The sequence below is a fragment of the Fukomys damarensis genome, unplaced genomic scaffold (assembly GCF_012274545.1).
Source record: "Fukomys damarensis isolate Sample0158 unplaced genomic scaffold, DMR_v1.0_HiC HiC_scaffold_3, whole genome shotgun sequence".
NCBI lineage: Eukaryota > Metazoa > Chordata > Mammalia > Rodentia > Bathyergidae > Fukomys > Fukomys damarensis.
In genome coordinates, this window is record NW_022900915.1 from 26,824,835 (window position 1) to 26,849,792 (window position 24,958).

At 38.4% G+C, this 24,958-nt stretch overlaps 1 protein-coding gene across 1 annotated transcript in view; it reads left to right on the forward strand.

The window, feature by feature from the left end:
- Positions 1-24,958, forward strand: part of LOC104851468 — a 117,328-nt gene that overhangs the window by 46,182 nt on the left and 46,188 nt on the right. The window contains 1 exon segment of the mRNA XM_033765637.1: positions 10,017-10,192. Coding sequence (XP_033621528.1) covers positions 10,017-10,192 — 176 coding nt within the window.

The window sequence follows — 24,958 nt, forward strand, 5'->3', positions numbered from 1 at the left end:
GTGCAGTCTCAGGATACAAAACTCATCATTAAGAGTTAATTGTTTTTCTATATGTTAACAATGAACTACTTGAAAAGGAAATTAAGAAAAGAATCCTGCTTATGATAGCACCATACCTAATAAAATACTTAGGCATAAACTTAGCTAAGCAAGTACAAGATTTGTATATTGCAAACTACAAATACTGATGAAATAAATTAAGTCACAAACAATGGGAAGAGATCTTACATTCATAAGTTAGAAAAGTTATGTTGTTAAAATATCCACAGTATCTAAAGCCATCTACAGATTCAGTGAAATGTCCATCAAAATCCCAAGAACAGTTTTTTACAGAAATAGAAAGAAACAGTTCTAACATTCATGTGAAACTAAAAAAGACTTTAAATAACTAAGTCAAGGGCCGGGGATTTAGCTCAGTGGTTCCACAGCCTGCCTTGCAAGCGGAAGGTCCCAAGTTCAGTCCCCAGTACCCTCCCCAAAAAGTCAACATTGAAAAAGAAGAGCAGAAGTGGAAGCATTGTGCTTTCTTATTTCAAAATACATTTCAAAACTGTAACTTTGTTGAGTTATGAAACAACTATGGTACTGGCAAAAAGACTAATAGATCTGTTGAACAAAATAGACAGGCTAGAAATAAGTCCATGTATTTTTAGTCAACAGTTCTTTGACAAGGTGGCAAGAATAAAAAGTGGAAAAGGATAGTATCTTTAACACATAATATTGAGAAAACTGGATTTTATATAAAATAAAATATAATTGGCTAGGCATGGTGGCCTATGCCTACAATCCCAGGACTTGGGAGGCTGAGGCAGGAGAATTGTCGTGAGTTCAAGGCCAGTCTAGACTACGTAGTGAATTCAAGGATAGCCTGAGCTACATAGTGAGACCTGGTCTCAAAAAAAACCAATGAATGAATGAATGAATAAATGAATAAATGGAACCTTATAGCACACATGAAAATCTACCTACAGTGAAATAAGAACTAAAACCACAAATATCCCAGAAGAAAGTTTTCACAATACTGGTTTTAGCAGTGATTTTTTTAGATATGATACAAAAAGCACATGTAACAAAGACAAAAATAGGCAAGTAGGTTTACATCAAACTACAAAAATTCTGCTAAGGAGTTGATCTTTAAAATATATAAGGATCATCTATAACTCAAAAGCAAAAAAAAAAAAAAGAAGAAAGAAAAGAAAAAAACTAATGATCCAATGTAAAAATAGGTTAAGGTCTAAAAAAGGCATAAAATTAGCCAACACGGGCCAGGGACTTAGCTCAGTGGCTCCGCCACCTGCCTTGCAAGAGCAAGGTCCTGAGTTCAATCTCCGGTACCAAAAAAACAAAAACACACAAAATAACCAACAGACATTTGAAAAAATGTTCAGTGTCATTAGCTATTGCAGAAATCCAACTCAAAACCATGAGGTATTGCCCTACATCTGTCAAGATGGCTATTATTGAAAAATGGACAAGCTTTGGCATGAATGAGGAGAAACTGGAACCCTTGCACACCTTTGGTGGGAATGCAAAATGTGTATCTGCTGTGCAAAGAGTTTGGAGGATCTCCAAAGGATTAAGAAGTGCAGTGTGATCCAGTCATCTCATGTGTGGGTATTTATTCAAAGAGTAAAATCAGGATCCTGAAGAACTATCTGCATCCCCATGTTAATTGCAGCACTCTTCATGATAGTTGAGGAGGAAAGAAAATGAAGAAAATGGGTATAAACATTCAGTTGAAAACTACGTAGCCTTAAGAAAATAAACAAACAAAGAAAGAAATTCTGCAGTGTGTGACAACACTGATAAACCACGAGGACAGGACACAAAATGAAATAAGCCAGTCACAGGACAGTAAGCCAGTCATAGCATCATTTCACCTATGTGAGGTATTTCAAATAGTCAGAATCATTGGCACAAAGAATAAAATGGTGGTTGCTAGAGGGAAACGCAAAGAGGGAGCTGCTAATCGTTAGGTATAACATTTCAGTTTTACAAGTGAGTAAATTCTAGAGAGCTACAGGTTTACATACAACACAAATTTGTTATACACAAAAAACATTTGTTAACATGGTAGGAAGATATGTCAAATGTTCTTACTACAGTAAAATAAAGTTTTAGGGCTGAGGATTTGGCTCAGTGGTCCCGCCACCTGCCTCGCAAGCACAAGGACTGGAATTCGATCCCCAGTAACAAAAATGAAAAAAATTTAAAAGAAGAATCAATACTTAAAATTTGAAAAACATCAAAGTAAATATCAGCTTGGCTGATGGATTTTAAAAGAACAAATGCTGTACCCCACAGGTCTTACATGTTCCCCTCTGAGTACAAAAGAACACTCACAAAAATTGACAATATATCAGGCCATGAATGAAGTCTCAACAAATTCCAGAGGCTCTACATCATAGGGATTACATTCTCTGCCCATAATGCAATTTAATTAAAATTATTTTTTTTAAATTTTTAAAGTTTTATTCCTGTGATGGATTAACTAGTGGTCAACTTGGAACTCACAGCTGAACCAAGCCTGCTTCTGGGCATGGACAACACACCTAAGGATTGCTGCCAGTGGCATAAAAGGGAGAACTGGAGGGGAAGATTGTATGCTGTTGATTTTGGCTGGTTTTCCTGATATAAACTTGGCTGTTCTCAATCATCCTCACTTTCACTGGGGATGGCTGCTGTTCTCATCAGGGGAGCTCTGATCTTAGCCTTTAGTGTGGCTTCCAGCTCTAGGGCAGATCCCTCAGCCTGGTGGCACAGATCCTTCAACCCTCCAGCACACACTTTCTAGCTTCCACCATGGGCCTTTGGGCCTTCTTGGTGCGATATGTGATACAGATTTGCATGAGACATTGCCTTTGGCACTACGCCTTTAGCTGGATTTGTGTGGGCCATTGCCTATGGGACAGGCCCTCAGCTGAATTCCTTGGGTCTCTAGTGTGCAGATAGATAGATCTCTTGTACTCCTCTGCGTTTGACATTTGGGTGAGTATTATAAAATAATCCTGTAAATTATGTGTCCTGTACTAAATCTGTTCCCTTGCAAATCCTGACTGCAACAATGGCTAAAACTTTTTAAAATGCTACAGAATAATGATTATACTATTTATAATTGAGAAATAATGAAAAGGCAGTGTGTTAATTTTGGGGACTACAACTAAGTAAATATTTAGAAGGAAATTATAGTAAATACATTTATCAAAAGCAGTATAACTTTAACTGAATAAAATTTCAAGTCAATAAATTAGAAAAAAATGATAATGTAAGCCTAAAAAAATCAACAGGAATTCAGAAATAAAGTTGGCATAGGAATCGTTAAAATAGGGAATAACAAGAAAAAATACAAAATACTGTATAAGAAAAATTAAGACATGGTTCTTTCAGAAGCTTCATAATACAGACAGAGCTCTGGTAGTATAGATGAACAATAAAACTTATAAATACAATAGAGAATAAAAGAAATAAAAGGAAAATGTAGGTCTTAAAATAATAAAAATATTACTTCCTAAAACTAAATTAATTTGAAATTTTGATAAGGACAATTTCTAGGAGCATTTAGAATGCCTAAATTAGTGTAAGAAAAATACTAAGTTTGGAAAATTATAATAAAGATATTATTGAGTAAACAGTACCTCATGTCTCCCTCATTTCTCTTCCCACCTTATTCCCCATCTGGAAGCCCAAAAGATTATTTTTGTAGATAAAATTAATCCAAATTTTAAAGAATAAATAATCCCTATTCTAGATGGTTTTACTAAAAAAAAGTGAATGCTTCTCAGCTCATTTTATGAGGCTACTGTAACCTTGATTCCAAAACTAGATTAGCATAAGATCAAAATAAAATGTCCATTTCACTTATGAGTATATATACATTCCTAATAAAAATAGTGGATATTGAAATCAAACTGTGAAAAAGCATATAACATTATGATCTAGTAGAGTTTACACCCTTATGTATAGTTTATCATAAAAAAGTTTTAATTCAATCCATAACATCAATAATCTAAAATACATGTCTCAGCTCTAAATATATATATACAAAATATAATGTAATAAATTTCAGTGTGTGCTATAATTTTAAAGACCTCTAAATAATAAAAATAGCAGTTTCCTTTCATCATTTGATAAGGCTGTCTACCTGTGTTTTTCAATTCTCTGTCACTGTGACAAAATACTAGAGATGTCCAACTTATGAAGAGAAAACATTTGTTTTTGCTTATAGTTTCAGGGTTTCAGTCCATGGTCACTTGGCCCTGTTGCTTTGATGTGGTGGCACAGTATAGAAAGAAAAGGCACATGATAGAGGGGGTTGCTCACCATATTGGCAGCCAGGAAAAGAGACAGGAGTTGAAGGGGAGAGGCCAGGGTCCTGATATCCTCTTCAGTGGCACACTCCCAGGAGCCCAACTTTCTTCCACTAGGCTCCATCTCTTCAATGTTCTACAGTTTAACAAGAGCAGCAAAGGCTAGCAACCAAACCTTTAGCCTGTGGCCTTTAGGAAACAAAGGCCAAACCATGATACTAAAACAATCCTAATCATCAAAAGAGAAAAAGTACAAATGAAAGAACAAAAATATTTAATGGAGAAACCTTGGAAACATTTCTTTTGAGATTGACAAGGACATTATAAATCATAACCATTTTCTTTATCTTGTATCAAAGTTCCTTACATATCCAATAACAAAAACAATAAAAATTAAAATATACTTTATTGTCTGAAAGGAAAGAGACAAAACCATCATCGTTTGCAGATTATATGATTATAACTGAATCAGTAGACTAACACCAAGAGCTAAGTAAAGATTAAGCAAACCAAGATCTCCTGATAAAACTTAGTAGTATTTGCTAATACCAGTAATATGCAAAAAAGTAAATGGAAGGAAGATAATACATGATTAACAATAGCAACAAAAGGCAGTTAACAATCTAACACAAAGTGACCAGGAACTCTGCAGAAAAACATTTGTAACTCTATCAAGGTAGATGAAAGAAGAACAATATCTGGAAATACAGAATATTTTTATGGATGGGAAAATCTGTAATTATCTTAAATCTCTTAAAATTTCAGCAGTAGTCCAATAAAATTTTATGTAGTTTTTTGAGTAGCTTGTCATGCTTATATTCAAATATATAGAATAATAAATAGCTAGTTTGTGAATAGGACAAGCAACAGTGAAGAAATATATCATACTAGATATTCAGGTATATTAAAAACCCACAGTAATAGACAGAAAGTGGGGTTCTTCCACAGAAACGGATAATACACAAATGAAATGGAAAGAACTAGAAAGTTCAAAAGCATACTCAAATATTTATTTAAAGTTTAGATATGAGAAAGGTGGCGCTACAAAACAAAGGGGGAAAGGAGAAAATTTTCAATATCTTTTATGTGTTGTACAAAAATTAGCTGTGTTCATACATTATGCCTTAAGATTTATACTAAATATAAAAGTGGACTTCAGCTCCGTGAAAGACCTCATTTGCAAGTTAAAAGAAATGTTAATAAAAGAAACTAGGAGAATAACTTTATTAGTAATCAAAGAAATGCAAATTATCAACAAAAAATGATATTCATGTCCCACTAGATTAAAAGGAAAAAAAGATCAGATACTAGTCAGCTTTGACAAGGATGTAAGGATAAGTAAATATGAATCCTCTATTTCTCTTGGGATGTAGGCATTTTAGAGAGCAATATGGCAGTTCCTAGTGAAGTACCCATAAATATTATATCCTAGTAGTTGTACTTGGGCAGATAAACCCAAAAAACTACTGAAGAGACATATACTAGGACATGTGTTGCCATGTTCTATGCAGTAAAAAGAAATTAGAGGCACCCATGTTTATAGCGGCACAGTATGTAATCAATAAAACTTGGAAACAGCCCAATTGCCCATCAACTGGTGAGTGGATAAAGAAGATGTGTTTTTTTTTTAATATAAAATGGAGTACTACTCAGCCATAAAGAATGAGAGCTAGAAACATTTATAGTCGAATGGATGCACATTGACTCCATACTCTTAAGTGAAGTAAATAGGATACACGTGTAAATACCAAATAGTTTCTCTAGTGTGAGAAACCAAAAGTGCAAATAAGGATCAAAATGTATAATGGATAATATGAACTAGGAAGATAAGGCCCAAAGGGGAAGGAGAAGTGAGAGGGATAGGGGAAAGGAAAGCAATAAATATGAGAAAAGGAAAATATGGAAACAAAGTCTTTGTTAGTAGGGAGGGGTGGAGGGGTTGAAGGGAGAGCAGGGGAACGGGGAAAAACATTAGAACCAAGATGTATCGTGTAAAGGTACAAATTCCCAATGATGAATGTCATCATACTGTGTACTTAAAATGTATCAATAAATTTAATGAATTAAAAAAATTAGAGGCCGTCTGGGTGACCACCACTAAAGAAATGGAGAAGTGAGCCATGATACAAACTCGGCATCTCAGCGCCTCAACACAAGTGTGAGCTGTGCACACCCAGCCAGTGCCAAGGATGGATTTCTATAAACACTGCTGTTGCTCAGAAACAAGGGGGAGGAAAAAAGCGGGGTGAGAAAGAAAGAAACAAAGGAAAAAGTGACTCTGAAAATAGAAAGAGATCTTAGATCATACCATGTATGAAAAAACAAGGCCTGCTTGACATAGTGTCGTCACATTCCTGATCAAAGAGATTTTATGCATGCCGATTGTGAGTGTGGACGACTGGATGAGAAAATAAAGGAAAACACAACAAAAAGGGGCCTGGCAGTCAAAGATATTCATGTGCCAAGATCAGCTCTCTGCCCTGGAGTCTTACAGCAATAAATGAATTCCTCCTGAACCGAGACCCAGCATACAAAACATCAACTCCATGTGTGTCCTAAAATTTATGGTCAGGAATGGTGCAAGAAGGCAGAAGGAAGCAAAACAAGACAGGACTGTTGAGCAGCAGTGGGTCTCTTAGAAGAATATATGTGACCATGAAACTGATTTAGATTTATGAACTTCAAATCACATTTCACATAATATCGAATCCTAAATCTAGCTGTATGTCACACTTAGCAGGAGACTCTTTTAAACAGGAATTCAGAGTGGTGGCCTGTACACTCACAGTGCTAATCAGCTATCTGTGGTGCTCCTTTCAGAACCACCCTGGCATCTTAGAGACATGGCCAGTCACACTCCGAGGATCAGAGGCTGCTTTTGTAGCCTCCAATACTAGTGTCGCCTTATCTGCAAAAGGGGAGTCAGTCACTGACTATTGCAAAGTCTAATTTTATAATTAGTATCACTATTCAATACTATTAATAACACACGACTGTACAAATTACCTTTATTTTGTTCTTGAGAAAATCAAGACAGATTTTTAAATAAATACTCATTGTCTCTCTGTGAATGGCAATATCTCTGTGTGAATCTTTGTTTTAATTAAGTCTCCCTTACTTTCTGGTTTTGCCTTTTATAGGGCTGGTTATTTTCAGCCTCAAGTAGGAGATTTTTATCACAACTAAAGACAGTAAAGGAATATTGTAAAGCTTAATCAGCCAGGAAGTCTTTTACCTCCATTAGGCATCTTTGTTTTACCAGTGTAGATTTTACTAAAAATCAAACACAAAATGCCTCTGGAGTGAGCGTCCTCACTACGCGACACAGTGCAAGCCCTCGGGGACAGCATGCGTCTAGCACGTTGCTCATCCACGCATGCAAGCCTGGAAGAGCTTGTCTGACAGCAGAGGTGTGACTGTGGCACAGTTTAAGATTGGTGGCATAATAAGAAGACGGTGAGCCAAGGAGAAAGTGTGAATTAGAAAAAGAAATTATTTTTCTCTTTCCTCAAGCTGTAAATAACATCACCACAATGCCTTCCTTCCAAAACTCTAGGCCAAAGTGCTAGGGAAGAGGAGTTTGCTAAATAGCTTTTGCTTCGAAGGGCATCATCACCAAAGAACTGAGTTTGCTAAAGAGTTGATTTCCAAACTCTTGTCCCATGAGACTAATAATTTACTTGGTGCTTCTGCCTCGGTCTGTAGCAGTTCACCTTCCTGTACCCCAATCTTACCTACCAGCCAAAGGCAAGCAAGGTGTCCAGTTAGAGGAAGGTGGTGATTTTGTGTTTCCCTTCTCCAGGATGAGAAGATACATAGAAAAAGGAAGGAATTTCAGGGCAGCTGATAATGTTGGTGGGAATTATTGGGGCTTAAAATGAAAGCATGGGGAGAAGCTATATGGGTGTCAGGGAAAGAAACAAATATGATAGTTGGTGGCAAGATAGAGCTAAGCAAGAGATCCTTTGGAAATTAAGAGGCATCTGGGCACTTGTGACTCCAATTGTGAATAAACATAGCCTGAGAACTTGTTGCAAATATAGAATCTCAAACTCATGCCAAACCCACTGAATGAGGATGTAGAGTTTAACAAACCAATGGCTGATTTGCATTCACATTCAGTTTGTGAAGCTTTGAATTAAGACACTTTCTAATTTTAGGGTCCTAGTAATTTAATAAATATAAACCAAAATGATGCGGTTTTTAATGTGTGTACTTAGCTATTTGGTTCTTTAAAGACAGCCACATAAAAATCAAATGACTATACCTCATGTGAAGCTAACATTAAAAGCCTAAAGTCTCAAATCACGCTTCTCTGTGAGTATCAGATCCAAATCTTCTGAGCTGCAGCCTGGAACTGGGATAAAGAGAGGAACACCACTGCTTGACAGCTGTTAGGAACTCAGTAAGTCCCCATGCAGCAGGCTCCTGTCCTAACTCTGAATATGAAAAACTTTCCCCTAATATGAGGACACCGAGCTGCAACAAGGCCATCTGTAGGCCTGCCCCAGAGAGAATTTTTGTGGTGCATCAAGTTGTGTTTATGACCAGGCCGAAACACAAGCTCCCCCTGATCAGTATCACAGAAACCCATATGCAGTCGGTGTAAGCAAGAGGAGAAAGACCTCAAGGGGCAGCCCCCGGCAACAGTGCATAAATAAATTGGCAGATGTGTCAACTACGCATATTAGTCCAACAGTTCAGTTCTTTGGGGACTGAAGTCCAAAGACAAAGACATTTGTGGGTTTTCGGTCAATCTGGAGCATTTCTTCTAATTTTTCTGGATGTGTTTTTGACAGGAGCTTAAGGGCAGTTCAATAAATTAAAATGTATTTACATGGCAATGAAGAATTATCTTGACACATTGAGAGTTATTTAATTACCAAGGTGCTTTGTGTGCTGCTAAAGTTGAGAGTGTGTCAGCCTTTCTGGGACAAATTTTTATTTTCAGGGCCATGTGGCTCAGCCAGGAATGATCCCCTGGGTTGGAGATTGTCATTTATAGAAGAGGAGTCTCCTCGCTGACCCCCATTTCCATAGACAGCTCTAAACAGATCGGCAATCTCAATGTCAGACATCATGATGAAGTCAGCGCTGCCAAGGCCAAATGTCCCCCTCCCGGGATGTGGCCTCCCTCTCGGAGGGATTGTAAATGAAGTCATACCCCATTTGCAGTCTTCAAAGCATGTCAGGGTTGCTATCTGTCTGAGTGACATTCAACGAGTTGTCTTGCGGCATCACAGGGTGGGTGTACGATAAAAATCTATCTGTGCTGGCTGCATCAAAACAAATGGGTAAACAGTGACCTCATATTCACAGGAGCAGGAAGTTTCCCTAAGCTACATGACATACCATTCCTGTGGTAAAGCAAAGGCCACTAAGTCCAGGCACTGAAGGATGAATAGTAGGAGAAGACAGAATGTGGAAACTCAGATTTAAACTCAACATGAGTTGAGAGTTGTCTGTGAGGTTATAACCTACTGAGCTGTGAGCCCTCAGGGAAGTCACTTTGCCTCTTCAGGTTTAATTTTCCTCATAGACATGACAGTTGAAATCACTAAGGAATTTGCTTTATTCGACTGATAGGATTCTGTTTTATTCTGTTTCTAGAAACTGTAGCTTTTCTTCCTCTCTGCCTTCTGAATATCACCCTTGCAGGTGACTGTAAGGATTTTAGCCACTGAATCCATCCCAAATTCATGCTTCTAGGTCCAGAAATCTTGACTCTAGTGGCGGGATCTGACATCAGCCACTGTCCCAATACCCCGTGGCCAACCTGCCGTGGTTATCTGCACAAGGGGAAGCACTCGGGCTTCATGAGGGGTTGGAGGAAGAGGTGGTTTATGCTGAGGCATGACAGCCTCCACTATTATAAACATAAAAAGGTAAAGTCAGAGAAGGCGTGGGGCCTGGCCTGAGAAAGATCTAGAAACCTTGGGAAGTTCAATTCAGTGATCTGCTCCATGTCTTAAGCGTTGTTCTGAAAGGCACTATGTTGCAGAAGGCTGAAAACACTGTTCTCTCCTGCGACTCCTCGGGAAATTTTCCATCTTCAAAAGCTCACAGAATTGTAATTTATTTTCTCGGCTCCTGCATAAATCAAGGCTGACAGAACTTTCTGTCTCATTCTTCCTATTTTCAGATCCTCTGTGAAAACATTTTTATAAAAGCCAAGAGAGTAAGAACCAAAGTAAATACCCAGAACCCTAGAGAAATCAAGGCGGGCCTTAGGCACAGCAGAGCTTGAGGGGACTGAGTGTCTGGGCACTCTTCCCTGGGTGGCAGGACGTGGATGTTATCAGGGCTCCTGCGGCCTAGCACAGGTAAGTGGCCTGGACTGTCTCGGTTCATTTTTCCTCTTCTTTGACGGCACTGATTTCTAACTACAGACGGGAGATGGAATCACCTCGGGAACACTCTCAAAATATGCAGACTCAGCCCCACTCCCAGATGTTTCTAATTTGGCGCTCCGGGCTGGGGCCTAGGACTGTGTATTTTGGGAAAAGCTCTTCTAATGATTCTAATGCACACTTCACTTTTTTTTTTTCAGCACAAGTGTTTTCTCAGCTCTATGCAGTGGGCTATTGCAGTGTCTCAATTTTTAAATCAGACAGATGCAACCACAGTAGAAACAGAGATTTCACATAGAAATCTCAATTTCCAATTTCTCTTGGAAATTTTCCTAGCAACAGTTGGCAGGAGCTGAATAGACTCCTTCCCACCGGGAGCACTTACCCTCTCCCACCTAACAAAAGCACCTGTCTTTCACCCTGTTGGCTTCACTTGGATCACATTTGCGATCTACCCCTAATCAGGGTTTAAAGCAGGAATTTGATTATTTACCTCATTTGTGATAGAACCTTTTCTCTATTTTTATTTTATATTGCCCTAGTTTCTTGACTTTAAGCTACACGCACATACACAGACACAGACACACATACCACACACACGTACACACACACGCAGACATGTATTAAACAGCCTTGGTTCCTTTCTGGAACTGGTCAATGAAGAAATCAACTCATTGCAAAGCAAATAATGATTTTTTTTTTTTGCATACTGAATTATTATGAAGACTCTCCATTCCCACAATATGGATCTCTTATTTATGGCACAAACCGTGAGATGCTCTGCCTCCTGGGGCGGTGTGAGCCATACAGCTACTTTGAAAAACTTTGTCTCTCATCAGTGCAGGAAAATAAGATTCTCTCTAATCAGGATGAGAAACAATGCTTTGCCCTTGGTTTCTGCTTTCTCAGTGTTGAGAGTGGCACAGACCAGAAGTTTCAGCCTGGTTGTGTTTCAGAAGCCCTGGAGTTTTCCAAAGTACATATGAAAAGCATCTTCTGTGCTTATATTTCTGAGCCCCCAAGAATCAGGTATTGGATATTGTGTGTGTGTGTGTGTGTGTGTGTGTGTGTGTGTGTGTTTAAGCTTTGGGTGGGTATCATAACAAAGTTTTTCTCTGTCTATAGTCAGGAGACATAAAAGACAATAATGTAATTTTGACAATTATTCTTTCTTGAGATCAGTAGCCTGAGACTGTGTCCTTCCTGGTTTTTGATAATTTTGTTTCCTTTTATAAAATAGTGATAATAGTAAATGCCACAGTTTAATACCTTCTTTGGCAAAATAAATGGGTAAAAAGAAGTTGAAGTCCAGCACTCCTCATTTCAAAATCCCTGGTCCTGCCAGAGACCTGGGTCTGCCAGGTAGCAGACATGAGACCAGTGCTGCCTGTCCTTGTTTTGTTTGGCTTGCATGGTGTTTTGATAAAATTTTTAATTAAATGCATTCAGGTGAAATATGCTGTACAATTGACCATAATCTTCAGTTTTCCTCATTTCCTTACACTGAGCCCAGTCATTTGAATTATCCATTAGGTACTGTGGTGATTTAAATCCTGGAGTGGAATTTATGTGAGCAACCATAGTAGTAATAGTAATTGGAGTTAAATATTTTTTTAAATCACCTATGTCTTCTTTGCAAAAGAAATTTGGATCTTATGATGTGGATGCAGGTAGGAAAAAAGTATCAAGAGCAACTGAAATTGTGACCATCATTGCTACAATAGGTTATAATGTAGAGATGGTAGAATGTAAAATTACAGCTTATTTTGTTTATGGAGAACAAAAATCAAATCCCTTGTAGTGCTACAGACTCCAGAATACATTACGTCTGATCTTTAAAATAGATAGCAATGACTGAGAAGAGTTAATGGGGCATAAGAAGAACATAACAGAATAAATTAGCAGAAAATGAACTCAGCCATAAGAGTATTCATTCAGGCAACAAGAATTTACTGAGTCTTCTTATAAGCCAAGCATTATGCAAGCACTGGGAAGGCAACAAAACAGACCCTATGCCTGCCCTGTTTGTGCTTATAGTTCCATGGAGGAGACTAATATTAAAGAATAGATTTGCAAATAAATATGCAATTGTGATTAGTACTATAAGTGAAATTACAGTAATGTAGAAGAGAACTGTAGCAGTCTACACTCAATTAAGATAATCGCATAGTGCTTTAAACAGGGGAAGCTTAATAAAAAGTATTTAGTAATAATGATAAAAGAATAACAACATAAAGCTGTACAGCAACAGGAGAACATATGCAAGGAAAGACAAATTTGGAAGGGGGATGATTCTCTAAGGATGGGGACCTCATTGGAAAAAAACAGTTCAATCCACTGCGAGGCAGAGGAACTCACTGCTTTGGAGGCCAGAGCCAGTCTGCAGGACATACAGGAAGCAGTGCTGGGGTGGGCGGGGAGGACAGGGCTGCTAAACTCAGCTGGTGTACAGGTATGCAATGGGGAGAAGGATGCTCCTGAGGCAGGAGGTCTGGAGGCTCAGGTGTCTTTGTGCAAAAAGTCCTGTCAGGAAGTGGTATGGAAAGGACTGTAAGAGGAAAACCCAGGGAAGGAGGGAACAATACAGAGAGAATCAACACATTAGGGTGGGCAGGAAACCTGGAGCAGAAGAGGTCCAAGTAGACACAGTCACAGGAACGTAATCACGGCAGTACTCTGGGGGCACCGGGTCTCAGGGAGACAATGTAGGCTGGTGCGTGACTGGGACAAAGAACTCCCTGTCCACACACCTGCACTGAGAACTGCGGCCCTACCTTGCTGCTGCTGGAAAGAGCATGAGCGTCCCTTCCCCCTGCAGCGTTCCTCTAGTGCCCTCTACTGAGAAATCTTAGCACCACGCTCACAGTGAAGGAGAACTACATAAAGGAATTTAGTAAATTACTGCAGAGCATATATTAAGTAGTAAGTTTGGAGCTGGAAGATACTGAAAGACAACAGATTAACTGTTGGCACTGAAGTACACTGAGAAGTCTGGGGATATTAGGAGGAGGGAAGCATGTAATGAATTCCTTTTTAAGGATGTGACACCATGGCTGAGACCTGAGTTGAATAGAAGTTAACCGGATAGAAAGTTTGGATGAACATTCTTCAAGCAGAAGAAACAAGCTGGCAAAAAGACACGTCATGTTTGAGGAGCTCAGAAAAAGTCCAACATGGCTAAAGCCAGAAGGAAAGGTGAAAGACAGAAAAGGAGGGAGGTTAAACTTTAAAAGTCAGCAGGAAGACAACTATGCAAGGCCCCAAGGCAATAATAGAGACTTTTGGATGTTTTTCAAACCTCAGTGGAAGCCATCAAATGTTTTAGGTAAGGAAATTTTCAAAAGCTCATTGTAACTCTTATGTTGAGAATGAACTGGAAAGTGACAAGAGTGGAATGAAAACACCACTTGAAAAGCTAACGCCATAGTCTAGCTGAGAGGTGATAGCAGTCATTTCCCAGGCAACAGTAGTAAATTAGGTAGCCAGACCTGCAGATCTACTTATGAGCCAGAACAAATAAGATTTCTTGCTAGGTTGAATTTGGTTTAAATATGCATCTCCCTTAGACTCGGTTGTTGAAGGCTTGATCCTCAAGTCAGCAATGCTTTGAGGTAGGCCCCAGAGAGGTGACCGGAGCATGATAGCAGTGACCGTGTCAATGGATTGAGTATCAGTGAGTTCACAACTGAATGGGCTGTTGGAAGGTGGGGCCTCATTGCAGGAAGAAGGTAACTAATGACACCTTCACCCTGTACCACCTCCCCTTTCTCTCTGCTTCCCGGCTGCCATGATGTGAACAGCTTTCCTCTGCCACAAGGTTCTGCCATGATATTTCTGCCTCACCACAGGCCTAAGAGTAATGCGGGCAGCTGACCATGGACTGAACCCTGTGAACCAAAAGAAATCCTTTTTCCTTGAAGTTGTTTTTCTCAGGTATTTTTTCACTTGTTTAAAAGCTGACTCTGGGGACTACTATAACAAATCTTTTAAACTTGGTGGATTATAAGGAATAGAAATTTATTTCTCACAGCTCTAACATCTTGAAGAGCAAGATCAAAGCATCAGCTGATTCAGTATCTGGTAACCTTCTTTGTACACTCCATCATTTCACTGTGTTTTCACATGGTTGAAGAGACAGAGACGCTTGGAAGTCTCTTTTATAATTATCTTAATCCCATTCATGAGAATTTCACTCTCATGACCTAAACTCTAAAGATCTCCAAACAGATTCATACTGAGGATTATATTTCAGTACATAAATAGTGCAGGCACACAAACATTTAGCCTACAGCATAGAGAAAGTGTAGCTAGAACAATTCAGAAGTTTCTTGTAACGGTGTCTAAATGGACAAGCTATCAGTTACTGAAATAGGTGTAGGTGACAAGAACATAGACTGAAGAAATATCAGTATTTCAATTTGAACTAATATGTAACTGTGTAGTTATCTAGATATCCAAGGTTAGAGTTAGGAAGAAAAATTGAGAAATATATATTTACACATAAATATGTTGGACTTTGGCATATAATGAGTACAGATAGTTATTAAAGCTACAAAAATTGATGAGATGGCTAAGGGAGATAATTTAAAGAAGGATAAAAAAAGAGCCCTTAATTTAAACCCTGAAGGTGGGCAGGGGAACAAAAGATAAGAACGGTGTTCTTTAAAGCTACAAAAATTGATGAGATGGCTAAGGGAGATAATTTAAAGAAGGATAAAAAAAGAGCGCTTAATTTAAACCCTGAAGGTGGGCAGGGGAACAAAAGATAAGAGAGGTGGCCAAAGAGATATGAACAAAACCGAGGAAAACGTGTCTCAGAACCAAGACCAAAATTAAAAGTTTCAAGAAGGGCGATTAGTGTTTTCCAGTACTGCCAAGAGCCGTGATGAGTATTTAAAAATATTCATTGAGCTTTACACCATGGAAGTTATTGACAATTTTGGCAAAAGCAGTCTAGGTTATGTAAAATGAATTCACAATGAGCCGACTCATTAATATGGCCTGAAATGGAAAACAGCATTTAGGGACCCATCTTTTGAAAAGTTTGAATGTGAAAGACACTAGAGAAATAGGATAGCTAAAGAGCATTTAGTCCACTTACAATTAATGTAATTGCTAATATAATTAAGCTTAAATCTGCTATCATTACATTTGCTTTCAATTTGCCCCTTATGATCTATATTTATTTTCCTCACTTTTCTTTTCAATAAATTGAATAGTATTATTTTGCATATATTTTGGTAGTTAATTCTTTTGCAATTATTTTAATGATTATCTAAAAAATTTACCACATGGATTTAGACTTATGGGAGTTTAATATAAATTAATACTCGTTCTATTTTATGCACATCACAGCATCTAATTTAATGATGTCCTAAGTAATGTTTATGGTCTCATGTGTTTCAATTCTATATAGATTAGAATTTTACACAGATTAGAATTCTTTCATACACTCAATGTTCTTTTATAGTGATCCACATATCTACCCTGTTTTATTAATATTCTTTTCCTGAATCTTTAAACATTGAACCTGGGATCATTTTTTCCTTCTAGTGGGAGACTATTTAGTGAGTGATCTACTGACTGGTGATGAATCTTTCTTTTGTCATTGACGATTATTTTTATTTCTCCTTAATACTTTAAGAATATTTCTTTGGCTATAGAGTTTTAAATTCGGCAGTCCTTTCAGAACTTCAACTGTCTTCCCATTTTTTGTGTGGCTTTCCTTATAACAATAGGATCGTCAACTGAGTTATCCATAGAAGCAATGAAAACCAAAGGATTCCTTTTGTTGGTCTCTCTGTGCTTTATTCTGTATATATTCTTCTGACACACTTTAAGAGCAAATTAACTCCACAAGTTATAAATTTCAAAAAAAAGTTATAAATTTCCGTTCTTAGATTTTCACTTCTAGTTTCCTTTTGATTTGATTCTCTTATAGTTTCTGTTTATCCTGAAATTCTCAAGCTTGTCTTTCATTTCTTTTGACGTATTAACATAGTCATCTCAAAGTCCACGTGTAATGATCCCTTTATCTAGTCAGTCTTATCTGCCATCTGCCATGTTTGCAGTTTTCTTTCAGCTGATGATTCAAGGTCATTTCAATCTTATCAATGCTAAAATAATTGTAAGTCACCCTTCAGTCCCTGGGGGGACTGGTCCTTGCCCCTTTGCCCTAATTTCCAGGGTCGTTCTTCAGGGTTCCAAGTCTGCCTAAATGACCAAGAGCTCCTTCTTCGTGAAACCTGACTCCAGGAATTAGTCAAATGCTCCGTTCATTCTCAGCTTCTCCAGATGGCAGTGACCCTGATGTTTATAAAATTTTACCCTCATCAGTCTTCACTGTCTTGCTAGCTCTGTGATATACCCAAAGAGACAGCTACATATTCTAGCTTTTCCATTTTTCCCAGCAGTGAAGTTGATATTTCTTAACAAGCCTGCCATCACCAAAAGGAGAACTCCAACGACAGCTGAGAAGAAAGCAGATACGAGGGAGGAGCTTTTTTTTGCCAGAATTTAAAAGATGTAAGGTACCACCTTCAGCGTGAATGCTGAGGGGCTTGAATCAAGCAGAGAGGAAAACGTTGAAGACAGGAGAAAAGAGAACCAATTGATGGATCCTTTTGCCACCTGTCCTAAAAGTTGGGTACATCTAGTCCATTAGTGCAGCAGCAGATTGAACTTTATGAATATCTAACAAGGCCAAAAGAAAAAAAAGGAGGAATTTCCAGTATATTGTAGCAGAGTAGCAGAACAAGCCATTTTTTTGTGGTGTTCTATGAATCTATGGATGCAAAAACCCACGTGTGGGTGTGTGTAGGACTGGGCGGCACTTCACACACTGGGCTTTACAGATGCCCAAAGGAAAAAGACAGTGTTAGGCCCGAAATACTTGTCTCTATTTCAGGAGTTTTGATTTGCATAGCGTGTTTATTCTGCTATGTTGGGGAAGTAGTTTAATGGACAACTAATACACAGCAGTGAGAAGAGACTTTGTTTTGAACAAAGAATGAAATTTAGAGCACAGAATGGGATTAATACTCCCTCCTAAAATTGCCCTGAGTCTAACAAATCATCACTTTTAACGGCTGTGAACCTTTAAAACTCTATGGAGGCGGATTAGAGAAATAGAATAGAGTGTGTGTTCTGAAGGTAATTCTAACTCTATTGCTCACAATATTAGAATAAAGATTTTATAGTATAACTTTTACTCAACAAAGATTTACCAGAAAAGTTGGCAATTTTTAGAACTTACCCTGCAGTTGACCCCGGAGATAAAAGAAAACCAGACACAAAGAATGGATTTACATGGACGGTGGGAGGAAATAATACAGTTGGTTTCTGAGGGTCCTGTGAGCTCTGCTCATTACACAAATGGTTTCAGGCTTATTATTGTGGTAGAAATGAAGCCAGAGCTCTGAGGAGAGATGCCTAACATGGCTGTTTTCTTTGAGCATCTGTGTTAAGAGATCGAAGACCAGCTCTTGGGTCAAGCAAACCTTCTCAGAAGTTTGACAAAGGAAGGAGGACTCAACAATTCAGGCTGAGCAGGAATAGGCAATGTAGCAAGAAGACTAAAGGAGCTTGAGGTTCCCAAGGCCCAGAGGGAAAAGTGTTTTTAAAATATCAGAGTGATCAGTAGAGAGAAATGTTGCTGTGAAGAAATTATCCACTAGATAAAAGCCTGCTGGGGACAGCAGACCTGTCTATGACTGATCTTGTCTCAGGTTGGCTATCCACATTTTTTATTTCACTTTTTTGCAATCTAAAAACATGTTTGTCTCTGCCATCCTGAAGTTTACACAGAAACTTCCTTAAATACACATTTCTTACAACTAATTTTCCACCCTTTTCATTTTTTTACTGCAAAATTTTTGAAAGAGTCATCTAACAGTATCTATTTCTTCTTTCTTTTTTATCCAGCTTCAGCTGAGTATCTACCTCAGCAATGCAGGTGGTTGCTGAAATGACAAGCATGGCCAGATAATCCAGGTGGAGTGTGTAGGAAGAGAAAAGCAACAAGACACCCACATTTAATAGGAAATCATATCTACTTGTTAAGGCATTTATTAAAATTATGATTGCAGGGTCTGGTACATAATTTCAAATACTGTACTCTTTCCACCTCTTCCTCCTTTTTACCCTATTCTCAGTAAATTCTCTGTGGTCCTGCAGCTAACAAGTGAGTACAGATACAATATCAGGAATGCATGGCTAAAACAATTTTCTTTCTTGCCACTGTACCAGGCTTCGGTTCTAGTGCTTTTGTTCTAGTTGTGTGCTCCCTGCAGACTACAGGCCCTAGCCTAGCTCTCAGTCACACCTCGGGGTTCCATCACACCTTGAGACACTGCTTCTACCCCACAGCTCAGCTCTCTCTGCCAAGGAATATGGAGGAACTATTAAGTAAAATGTATGGTCATCACTTCCTGGGCTCATAGAAATAAATCAGGGGAACAGCCAATGAATGGAAGAACACTTGCCACATTCAATATGTTAGATGCTCAGTATAAGAAGGATTTTAAGGTCATCTCCAATGTTCCATACTTCATTGGAACTGTAGTTGTAATTTAAGAGGCGTCCAGCAGATGGAGGAGCTTACTCACAGTTTGCTTTTCAGAGCCCAGGGTAGACGCCAGTTCAAATGAAAATTCTTTTTAATGCTGGCAGATGCATGAAAATAAGTAAGATCAACCTCCTCATTTTCCAGATAGGAAAAGGCAGGCTAAATATTATAGAGTTTGCTGCAGAAGGCCCAGCACGTAAGCCAGATGACTGACCTTCACCTGAACCCATCCCCACCTCACTGTTACTGGCCAGCAGGCTCCAACGTTGGCTGATTCCCTCTATGAAGCACATGCAGTAGTGGCATAAGCAGCTAGTTCTGGGTTAAGAGGGCCTTAGGGTACTTAGGGGACATTGTCATGGGGTGACCATGTTTCTTAGGGTAGTGCGCTGTTGGAGCTACTTCAACAGTATTAAGAAGGTATCCCTCCAAAAGACACCTTTTAAATGGGAATAAACCTGCCCCTTTGCCTTTCTGACTTTCTTCCACCATCTTTTACTTTTCTCTCTACAGCAGAATCCCATTTGCCATGTGCACATGGGAGGAAGGCCAGTTTTCTAAAATAACTTCCTTTCCAGGTTACTCAGTGCCTGGAATTCCCAAGGTTATAAGCAAGACCATGGCTCTATGTCCTGTTTCAAGAGATTTATTACTCCTGAGAGGAATTTACATGCATTTAGCTACTTGCCAAATATTGATTGAGAACTTACTATATGACAGGAATGGAGCTATAAAAATGATTTTTTAAAAAGGCCCATAGTTCTCATGGAATTCATGATTTACTGTAGGAAGAGGACAAAAAGAAACAAGATAATGTTAGATACTGTTATGTACTTAAAATTGAGAGTGACCGGAGGATGGGAGGAGGTTGGGAGAGATTCCAAGGAATTTCAAAGAAGCTTGTCTGAGATGGGAAAATGATTTAGTCAGAATAAACAGTTGAAGCAAAGGAACTGAGGCAAAGTGTAAAACTGTTTCATTTATATTCTTAATAAGCTTACGGTCTTAGATCGGGTTGCTTCTTAAATGTTGCTACCTGCTGCAAAGAATAATACTGATGGGGCCAGGGATTTAGCTCAGTGGTTCCAGCACCTGCCTCACAAGCAAAAGGGCCCAAGTTTGATCCCGGTACCAAAATAAATAGATAAATAAATAAAAACAAAACAGATACTGACAGAAAACAAGTTTAAATAAGAGAAGAAAGAAGGGTCTTTCTGGAGCAGCTTCAGCGGGTCTCCTTTCCCTGTGAGGAGAGGGAGGGCAGTGGAGTCAGGCTCGTAGCACCAATACGTGGGGCAGTGCTGGAAAGGAGGGCAGCATCATAAAGAATCAGAAAACTCGCCATGGGACGACTGAGGACTCCAAGTACAAACTTAAATATACCCCATAAAAGAGCTTTAAAAGTAACCCTCACATCTCCAGCTCTCTGATTTAGCGTTTCTCAAAATTGAGTACCACAAATGAGAAACACCCAGGCCCTGCTCAAGTACCCAGGCACCACACTAGGTCTGGCAAATCTGAACTGATGTTCTATATAACTCGTATTTTACCTGTGCTTCAGCTCTTCAGGAGTACGTCCACTTTCATTCTCCATGCACAGTTTCATTCTTCAAAACAGGAGAAGGCTGAAACACCTAGAGGAAAACATAAGATTAATGCATGCAAAACAAAAAACCTGCAAAACTGGACCGTTACTAAGAGTTGGTTAATATTTACCTTTATTAAGATGATTTGTTATATTTTAAAGAAAGAATGTTAGGCCTTCTTTAAGGCCACAGTATTAATTTTCCTATGGATGGTGCAATTTTGTGGGCAGTAACGTGCTTTCCTTAAATGTTAAGAGCATGGAGCCCTCACCTCATCACATTCTTGGGACAGAATGAGGAGGAAGCTCTGTTATTGAAATAGTGGGAGAGGAGGATGCAATTTCAACTCCTGCAGCGGACAACAGTGATGACATGGAAATACCTTTGGGATAAATAAGAGAATTCACATGCTCCTCATGTACACTGGTATCTTTGCATTCTACTTAGAAAAGTAAACCAAAAACCTGAAGTAAATATGGACTCCTAACATTCCTCCCATCAGAATCCTAATAGGATTTTCTTAACTAACCCTTGCACTGATCCAACTCCAGTAGTCAAACAAAAGATTAGGATTATTCTCTTGCCTGGTATATGATATTTAATGCTTAATTTCTTTCTTATTTCTTTGATCCTTAAAAATATGAAGGCAAAGCATTTGACTTATTTCTTGCACACATTTTCTTAGTAGGCTATAATGCTGAACATTAGCAGCAAGATTTCTGCAAAAGATGTCCCAGAAGCCTAGCAACATTTGCTCACAGGCTATTGAACCACTATGCATTCTGTTTTTACTGAAATGTCTTCAATGGCATGGTACTGGGTTTTTCCCCCCTTGGAATAGCCTTGTTTCATTTGCGTAAATTATCTGCTAGATCAGCAAAAGGAGAATCAGTCAATTAAAGTTTTTGTCTTTATTCTTCATAAGAAATTCTTGGAAAATAAATCAAGACTGGACAGTTGAGATAAATGATTCATAAGGCACAGATGTCCTTTGCATTTTTCCCTTTGGGGTAAGTTTGTCATCCTTGTTTACATAAGGAGTATTTGCTTGCACATCTTCCCATTTGCTTCAGAGCTAAGCTAACATTTCCATTTCAACTGAATCATCCTTGTCCTACATATTGCATAATGGCCCCGTCTGCCATCTTCTGTCCGCTTTGGCCAAACAAAGTGACAAAGCAAACTAGACTGTGAATCCTGAATCAGTTTGTACTCGCTGTGATTTTGTGTGGTGGTCGGATGCATCTGTTATATTGCAAGGAACTATATTATTGAAGGAGCTGCAGAAAATTCTACTCAAGAAATCTTAAAATAAAAACCAATGAGCTCCTGCCATTGCTATGGAAAATATATTCTAAAGGCACAGAAGAAATATTTGCAACTTGAAAGTTTTCGTCAGAAATTGAAAGAGTTCAAGGCCAGTTTAATATTAATTCTCCCCCAGTTCTTTCATCTAACAGATATCAAGTTGCATTTGAATCTGGCAAAAAGATATGAATTTAGGTCAGTTTAGCCTTCAAAGGACCATTTTTTGAGAAATATTCTGTATCCATTTATTTAGTCTTGAGTATCATTGGATTATTTCAAGGTGAAAATGTCCAGAACTTGCCTTTTCATAGAAAGAGAAATTCATTTCGGGTAAGTTGAAATTGCTTTTGAATAACTTATAGAGAAGAGAGAATTCATCAGATCTGATATCAGCAGGCAAGAGATTGCATTGTTTTATAATGGGTGCTATGGGAACTGAGAAACCAGAGTTAGCATGAGAATTCAATCCAGAGTTTCATGTAGCTTAAAGGCAGGTAATATTTAAGAAAGGGAAAGCTTGTGTTAAAATGAACTATACAGAAGTAACTTTAAAAAATACCATCAGTGTAAGAAAAGAATAATTCCCCCACCCCAATGCTGACATTCATTACACCATTACGGCATTGGCTGGTGCCAATATGCAGGGCCTCTTTCTTGTAATATTATTCTTACCTCTTTTTCATTAAGTGAGGAGGCGATGGTAACAAAGTAAGATAAGAAATAAATCCAAGAAAATAACACCATGCTAATCCAAGTAAAGTGAGAAAAGACTTCCAATTCATTACTCAAAGAATCAGGATTTTTTCTCTCTTACCCTTTTAGATATGCTGCTGAAACATACTGTCTTTAATCCCATGTCGACTAAACAATTTATGACCTTGGAACTTCTCCAATATATCATACTTAATCTTGCTCATTAATTTTAAATGCTGTTATTGATCATCTTTTATGTGCAAAGAACATGGCTAATAAACATTATTTTGGAAACCAAGATGAGTAAGGCAAACTTTTACTCTCATAGTAGGTGGTGACTGATCTTAAACTTTTAGCATGGGTATGACTTGCACATGTAACAAGGGCAGGAGAATTCAGTGCAGAGTAACAGCCTGAGGAAAGGTCCGACAGGATTGTGCTGAGACCCAAACAAACAGCCATAAGTGAGACAATTAGATTGAATTCTACTGATGGAGACTTGGGCCAAAGCCAAAAACTTGAGTTCAGACAAGAACCCTGAATCCAGACTAAAGAGGTACACACAGTTTGGGTGTCAGTGAAGAACCACAGAGTGCTTTTGAACTCCAGGAGCATATGAGGTGTCACTAAAAAATATGGTGAATGGATAAAATTCTAAATTATATTACAATTAAAAACATATTGCCATTAATCCTCCCCCTAACAGGCCCCCTGTCTTTGAACATGCTTATTTCATCATACTTGCCACATTCTGAAGAAATTTGAGAAGTCCTCTTTCATGGCGACCTCCATGTCCTGAATTAATTCAAGTGTTTACCGTTCATAATCACTTGAATTTTGAGGAAGAATCTAGATCTAGATAACAGGTGCCAGATCTAGGGAATAGGGTAGAGGAGGATACATTGTAACGTTTTCATAGGTCTGTCTTTCTGTCAGATAGCACTCAACAGCAGCATTCAGGGAATGATAAAGACATGAAAGAGAGCACTCAGAACTGCATCAGAGAGTAGCGAGGATGGTGGGCTACGTGTGTTTGAAGCGAGGGTGAATATTGTGAGGGAGAGTAATAGCTGTGATTAATACTTTTATTTAAGTGCACACCATAGTTTTGTGATCTACCCTTTTAATGGAAACATAAATGAAGCTATTCTTTAGGAATTTTATGTGGGGCTAGGAGCCTGGCTTGTAGGATAAGTTAGGAAGGATTTACCTAATTTAGACAAGAAGTAAAGGGCTGCATTTAGGTGGTGACACTACAAAATAAGGAAAGAGAATTGGTATCAGAAATCTTAAAGTTGTACAACAGCTAATCTAAGTACCTCCTGCTGTCAGGCCTCTCTTTACCAGTCCCGAACCTTCTATGTCACTGTAGACACCCTCCATTACAGGTGCTTGGCCAACCAGTTCGGATAATATTATATTAAAGAAATATGGAACTGCCTCACAAGTTGTTCTTTAATATTTTGATAATGATATTTCAATATAATTAGCTTGTTGGGCTGGAGTTTTAGTTCAGTGGTCTTGAGTTTGATCACTGGTATAAAATAATAATAATAATAATAAATTATATATGCATATACATATATAGTTATTTTGTTTGGTAATCTTGTGAGTCTGAAATCTCCATGCTGCCAAAAAATCAGGGTTTTGTAGAGGACTTGTAAAGGTACAGGTCATCATTTGAGCTCAGGGCTAGTTTTAGAATTTCCTGACCTTATCCAAGGTCGAGTTCTATCATCATGAGAGAAAGTATCTCCATATCTCACACTCTGGGTATTGCCTTTGCTATCACCTACAGCCCAGAGGAGGAGAGCTCTCTCCTCACGTCACCTCATTAATGGTTCCTCCTCCTCTTCTTTCTCTTCTTCCTCCTCTTTTTTTTCGTGTTCTTTTCCTATTATCTGAGCATACTTTGAAACACTTTCAGAACCATTCTTCTGTAACTAAGTACATTCTCAATCTCCATTTTGTTCTTTTTTTTTCTTTTCCTGAAGAGTTCTTTCTGTGATAAATAATAAGCTATACTCTTCCCGGATCTAAGTCTATTTGTTGTTGCTGCCTGCCAGAAGCCAACTCCTTTCAAAGATGAATGCCAACTCTCCATTGATTCACTTCCTTATGGGTGAGAGCAGGAGGTGAAAGAGAAGT